The sequence below is a fragment of the Oryzias melastigma genome, linkage group LG10 (assembly GCF_002922805.2).
Source record: "Oryzias melastigma strain HK-1 linkage group LG10, ASM292280v2, whole genome shotgun sequence".
Lineage (NCBI taxonomy): Eukaryota > Metazoa > Chordata > Actinopteri > Beloniformes > Adrianichthyidae > Oryzias > Oryzias melastigma.
The window spans coordinates 14727496-14733908 of NC_050521.1; the positions used below are offsets into that span (position 1 = coordinate 14727496).

General features: G+C 40.4%; 1 protein-coding gene across 2 annotated transcripts; it reads right to left on the bottom strand.

Moving 5' to 3' along the window:
• Window positions 1–124: 124 nt before the first annotated feature.
• etf1a (eukaryotic translation termination factor 1a) lies at window positions 125–5901 on the bottom strand. Of its 2 annotated transcripts, none has more exons than XM_024283130.2 (11): window positions 5417–5901; window positions 5179–5289; window positions 3936–4111; window positions 3644–3783; window positions 3390–3528; window positions 3108–3298; window positions 2384–2513; window positions 2117–2290; window positions 1952–2016; window positions 1709–1856; window positions 125–1143 (listed from the first exon to the last, which is right to left on the bottom strand). In XM_024283130.2, the coding sequence occupies exons 2-11, from the start codon at window positions 5262–5264 to the stop codon at window positions 1061–1063; spliced, it is 1332 nt and encodes a 443-aa protein (XP_024138898.1). In that variant the 5' UTR covers window positions 5265–5289; window positions 5417–5901; the 3' UTR covers window positions 125–1060. The 2 variants fall into 2 exon arrangements, with proteins under 2 accessions (XP_024138898.1, XP_024138897.1); XM_024283129.2 differs by having other exon boundaries at window positions 5688–5900.
• Between the last annotated feature and the right edge of the window lie 512 nt (window positions 5902–6413).

The following is a 6413-nucleotide window of genomic DNA, read 5'->3' on the forward strand; positions in this document are numbered from 1 at the left end:
CAACTGGATTTTCCCTGAATAGCACTTGTGAAGGTTTTGGGGGTTTATTACTTGTTCCTCCCCCTCCCCACTTTCCAGACTGTCAGATTTATGACTTTATTAAAATAAGTTGCAACATAAATAAGTGCATAGTTGATTTTCGTGTACTGCCCATCAATCCAAAGAATACCTCACCTCAAGGCATGCACAGAAAATAGATGCAACCTTGCAGTCGGGACACAATGGTATTGATTATTGAATGAAAGCTTTCAAATAAATGCTGGTATTGATAAGCGGCTTGCTTTCTTTTCCCCTTATGATGTGGTTGAAGAAACATTGTAGCCACCAAGACATATTTTTAAACAGATTTCACTTTTGTTGATGGTAAAACACCAGAAAACTGTTGATCAGCAGCACAAAACTTGAGACCACAGCTTGCGAGGACATAGCAATGGTTTTTAGCAGTTCAAATTTAATACTTTGTCCCCCTTTCTCTACAGAAACCCAGGTAAAAAAAATCCCCCACTCTCATAAAATGCAACAGCAGCAGTTACCAGTAAAAAAATGAAATGCAAAAAAAAAAAAAAAAAAACCGAACATAACAGGGCGAAAGAGAAAGAGGGTGGGGATATGAGGCAAGAAAGGAAAATATATTTTCTGTACGTGAAGAGCAAGTCCAAAGTTATTCTTCAGACTGGGTTGGAGACAGCGAGGAATCTGGGAACTTGCTGTTGTGTTTAAAATGGTGGGAAGGCAAGGGGGAAAAAACAACCAAAATGAGAAGAGTCCAATCCAACTAGGGGAAGGATCCAGCAATCTAAGGCAGGGATTTATTCAGGAAGGGCCTTCTTCCTTTCTGGATGAAAGATCTCACTCCTCTCCAACCTGTGTAATGCATTTTGTTTTGTGTACAGATGTATTTGCAAATTTGTGTATGCAACAGGTAAATTGGAAGGTGTGTCTGTCGTTAATATCGTCAACACTGGAACCCCTCTCACTTGCTGCAAGAGAGGTGGCGTTTTTTCTTCTTCTTTCTTTAATTCTTTTCTTTTTTTCCCTCTAAATATCAGTCCAAGACTACCTAGTAGTCATCCAAATCAAAGAACTCATCGTCCTCTCCTTGGTATTCCATGCCCTGGAAATCCACCCTGTACCGCAAGATACCTGGGACAAAGATAAAAATAAATCAACCAGTGCATTATGATTTCCAAGACACGTGAAGGCTTACAGCTAAAGATTTCTAATCAGAATATGGTGAATCTCATCTGAATAAGATACATCTACAGCACATAATGATCCACCCAGCAGGAGATTCACCACAGCTGAAAGTACCATGGAGTGGCATCCAAAGAGAATTGAAGCAACACTACTGAAACAGAGGTTTGACCAGACAACACACAGGTGCAACACACCTTTTTACATAAAATCTACTCTGATTTGGTTTCAATGAAATACTTTTCACACACTTTATTGTTCCTAATTTACTGGACTTCCTCACAGGTAAATACCTCTATAGTATATGCAAAAAGTGTGAACGCAATGGTATTTTCTCACACAAATCCTCTGGGGCTAATCTGGAAAACATAGTTTAATATGCTTTTACTGTGACTGATGTACAGACAGAAGTGAAAAGTTCAAGGACCGCAGCTAAACTGTAGTTCAGTGCTGCCTTGTTTTCGACTAAATACGTCATAACTTTGTCATAAAAAGCTGTAATTGGTCTACTCACCCCCAATGCCTCCAAAGCCCTTGACAAATTGGGACCCTTCCTGGCTCTTGTCAGTCACTATTTCAAGCGTGGCTCCAAACTTCTTGTAGTTGTTTGCGAACCACTCCAGCAGGGGCATGCTCTCAATCAGCTCATGCTCCTGTCCTGTCTGAAAAACACCACAAAGATTAGAAGAATGCGATTGGAATGTTAATATCCCAGCTTTAACTTGGACTTTTTATTAATAAACTTTCTAGTACTTACTTCCTTATCTGTGAAGTGAGACTTGTCCTTCTCCTGCTCTGGCGTCAAATACAGAGTTTTCTCATCTGGAAATAAAAATAATACATTTAAAAAAGAAAAAAGTTCAAAGGGCAGATTGATGAAATAACTAACAGCAGGATGGACATAAACACAGAATTTCCGTACCATTTTCTGCCCCGTTGCTCTCCGCTCCATGCACACGAAGAACATAACGCATGGTGTCTAAATTCTCATAAACAATGAGGATCTCCACGGCTCCCATTTCCAGTGCTTTGAGTGTGTCCTCCACTCCGAAGCAATACTTCCCCGTGTCCTGACTGATCTCATCAAAGTACCGCCCTACAGAGAAGACCATAAACAGTTGCATTTTATTTTAAAGGCAATGTTTAAATCTATAAGTTAGTGAGATTGAAATAAAATAATTCGTCAAACCTATGAGTTTCTTCTCTTGGATAAACTTGACATTTGAGAGAACCTCTGCTGAGAGCTCAATGGCCTGGTTGAAACCATTCTCTCCTCCATAAGAGATGTCAACAAGCTTCAGAACTTTGGCCTGTAATCTCTGTGGAAAAAAAGACAACATCAAGCACACTTCAATGTCAACAGAAAAGAAAATTCAGAATAGAAAAGCAACACCAAAAAGACAAAAAATATGTTCTTACAAAAGCTGTAAAATGTTAAATTTAAGGGAATTTTATGTCAGTCAAGTGTATTGAAACTTGTAAAAATCTTTTAAGGAATATACTTCAAAAAGAAACATTGTTTTCATCACCATTTCCTATGTTGTTTAAAGAGTAAAGCAGAAGGTTTGGCTAAGTCTAAACTATCACCAAACTAAAAAACAGACATTATACAAGTTAAACACAAGTATGCTTTTCTGTTTAAAAGAAGATGTACCCCCACCTATGACTGATTTAAACATAAATTTAGGGCAACAAAAAAAAGAATCACAAATAATGGTAACCCTGTTGAATATATTTCCTTCTTTTTTTTAGTTTCAAAGCATTTTCTTTGAATAAGCCATTTTTTTCTATAACCTGTATGTTTTTGTTAGAGCTTTTATTCTTTTATTGTCACATTCACTCCATTATACTGCCCATTTTATGCAAAAACGCTTTTCAAATAGTGTATTGCTCTTGAAGATCAACAAACTTACTGGGTCAAACATGTCCGACTGGCTAAGTTCGGTTTTGAAGTCAGCAGAACCAGCGAGGACCATTCCTGCCACGTTTACTTTATCGTTGGACACAAAGAGCTGGACGGCGGTCTCAGCCACTTTTCTCACATAGTTATGTCTTTTCTCCATTCGTAGACGAGCGAAACGCAGCGCAGACTGTCCTCCTCTGCCTGAATAATATAAGGAGCGAAACACAATCCTGTTATTGACTTTCAGAGGCAGTTAAATCACAGTTTTTGTAAGAATAGAGCTTTTCTGTACCGTGCTTTTTGGGTAGGTCCACAGTGAACTTGTGCAGCACCTCCCGGGTGTTGCCTTGCAGTGTGCCAAACAGAGCTCCACTACCGTCAATCACAATAAAGCCAAACTTGCTGTCGTCAGAAAGAAGGGCCGTCAATGCCTGTTGATGAGCAGAAACGGGAAAGTTGGTGAAGATAAATGTATTAAAACTACAAGGAAAACAACATTAAGACAAAAAAGAAACAGCTGTTCAAAGACAGAGAGGAAACCCTCACCTCAGTGTGGAACTTGTTGTCACAGAGGTAAAGAGAGGTGTTGATTGGCTTAAAAGGTTCAAAGTCTATATTGACTTTTTTCTCCTTGCCTTCTTCTGTCACAATTGTGCCACAATACACAACTAAACCATTGGGTGGCACTGGGAACAGAGATTAAAAGAGGGAAGATAAGACAGAAGAACATCATTTATTTTACACAGAATTTATTGAAAATAGTAATAAAAAAATGGTGTCAAGTTTATCAAAATATAAAAGATATCTGCAGTGTATGATTCAACATGCATAAACCTACCTTTGTTGTAGAGTTTTAGTCTTTGCTGTACAGAAGTGATGGCCCCAAGTACAGAAAGCCTGTTGACTCGACTCTTGATGTTGGACGCTGTGCCAAACTCATCGGCTAACATCTTGGCCACTCTAGATATCTGGTCCTTGGGTGGGATGATCAGTGAGATCATACTGGTGCCATTACTGTAAAGAGGAACAGTTTAAATGCTTTATATTTTTAATAAACTATTTTGAGTTATTTTTTGTTAACATTTGGGTTCTTGACTGAATTGTACATCTTTCTAAGACTTAAAAAAACTTGAGGGACAACCATTTCTGTCTCTCAGCTATACAGTACATAATCTCTGTCCTTGAAATCAAGGACTAAGTTAAAAGGACACAACAGGAAACTCTGACACCACCTACAAACACAGGGGCAGGTAGCAAGGACTGGCTGAATGTAGGGCAAATAGCTACAGTGTGTGACATGGCAGGCATCTGAGAACAGGACAGCCAATTCTGCCCAGCATGCTTCAGCAGTGATCTAATAGCACAATAGTTTATAGTACATTTGATAAATCCAGATGACCAAGAGGACACGGGTGTAAAATAAAGCAGAACTTATAACCGGTTCCGTTTTGATCACGTCCATCTTAGACGTGCCAGAGCTGATCGGTTGCCATGAGGTGACCAATAGAGAACCCTTCAGGGAATAGTGTCACATCAGCACTATCATGTGAGCTGCACCGCCAACGTCATAGGGGAAAACATAATTACAGCTGCTAAAAGCGCTGTACAAAGGAACCGAATGGGCAACTTAAAGCTAACCGGCCTCGCGTTTTTGTTAAAGACACCCATGGCGGCCTCTGTCGTGAAATGACGTCTGTTAGCGGGTACATTAGCAACAAAGCTAGCAACAATGCTCCTAACTTTGAGCCTCGGTGGAGCCGGGGAGAGGAAAAAAATCTCTGCAGTGTCACTCACAGAAAAAAGACACACACCGAACACGACACAATTTTATCCCAACACAATGTTTATAACTATAAACCATTAAAAATAATGACACTTGGCGCGTCACGTTCGGCTAACAAAATAGCACCAATAGCTAAAATAAGCTAGGTTAGCCATGCTAACCACTCCCAAATTCGGCCCCACTTATCAGATCTCCAGCTGTTTGGGGATGTCTATATTAATACACTGAATTGATTTATGAAATCAGTTTATTTAAAAGTGAGTGTTACATTAGCAAATAGCACAGATCGGTAACTTACCCGCGTGCAGCTTCTAAACTTTTGATCAGTTTCTTGATTTTCCATATCTCCACGTTCCTGTCCGCCGCGCTGGGGTCGTCCGCCATCTTTCTGCTGTAATCGCTTCAGCACCTGAAAAGACGTAAAAAGAAGTTAAAGTGAGGCAGGGAAGGAGCCACGAAGGGAATGTGTCGATGTACACAGTCGCGATCAATATGGCGCTTCTTATTCTTCTTCTTGGACTATCTGGAGGCTTTACCTGCTCAAACCCCCCGCGCGGTGTCCGCTACTACACCTGACCAGAGCTGGGCAGCTGGACAAACTGTAAGGGTAGAGCTGTAGTCCGCCTTCTGCTATTTGAACAGAACGTGGAGAGCGACCGGGCCTGCTGTCTACTAGGCCCCAGCGCACACTCCGTTCTTATCTAATACGACCTACTTTCTCAACATTACTCCAAAATCCGCGAAGGAACTAACGCATAGATTTCCGGACGCGTGATCTGTCAGGGAAAATAGGAACCGTTACTTTACCTGCCACGGACAACGCCGCTCCACTCCGTTCTCTATCGGCTGCGTTATGTCGAGTCGATAGTCAGAGGAATGACGTTGCTTTCCCGACCGGTTTCTCTCCCTCGCACGCTGCGCGTGGTGCTACAGTCTGGAGATCACATGTGGGAGGTGATTAGAATGGTGGCGTTCACTTCCTAGAAACGGCATAGAAACCAATGATATGTGTCGGTCAGACTGTCACTCAAAAATATGCAAAACCGATTGGATGAAATCTAAGATCGTCACTTGAGCTGGGTGGTCGTACGTAACGGTGCATCATGGGAATTGAAGTTCCTTAAGTGTACACAGCAATAACTTCCAATACTCATCTACAGAATAACGTTTTCACAAAGCTTACCATTTCCCAAATAATATAATTCTATAGCTGCTTTAATCATCTTCCATACTTGGGTAGTTAAAGGGACTTGGTCTGAAAGGAAAATACTAATTATTTTCACCTTTTTTTCTGGTTTGGTTGGATTTCTCATATGGCACTATTAAAAAATGTGTTTTAGGGGGTTTAACATGTTCTTGTTGCATTTTTCTCATGTTGGAGGACACATTTTAAAAAATGCATTTCTGAGTATTTCTTTATTCTAATTATTATGTATCAGGAGCAAATGAAAAAGTGCTGTCGAAAAAAGTTTGTAGTTTTTAAAACTACATCTGGCAGGCCACAAGCTCCCTGCTCCACTCCATTCTGATGTA

Excerpts from the sequence above, each read along its gene's own strand:
- etf1a (XM_024283130.2), bottom strand. The coding sequence starts at position 5,264 with ATGGCGGACGACCCCAGCGCGGCGGACAGGAACGTGGAGATATGGAAA. Across the intron at positions 3,299-3,389 it reads GGACCTACCCAAAAAGCACG|GCAGAGGAGGACAGTCTGCG; the intron begins GTACAGAAAAGC and ends TATATTATTCAG. Across the intron at positions 2,514-3,107 it reads AGTCGGACATGTTTGACCCA|AGATTACAGGCCAAAGTTCT; the intron begins GTAAGTTTGTTG and ends TTTTTTCCACAG.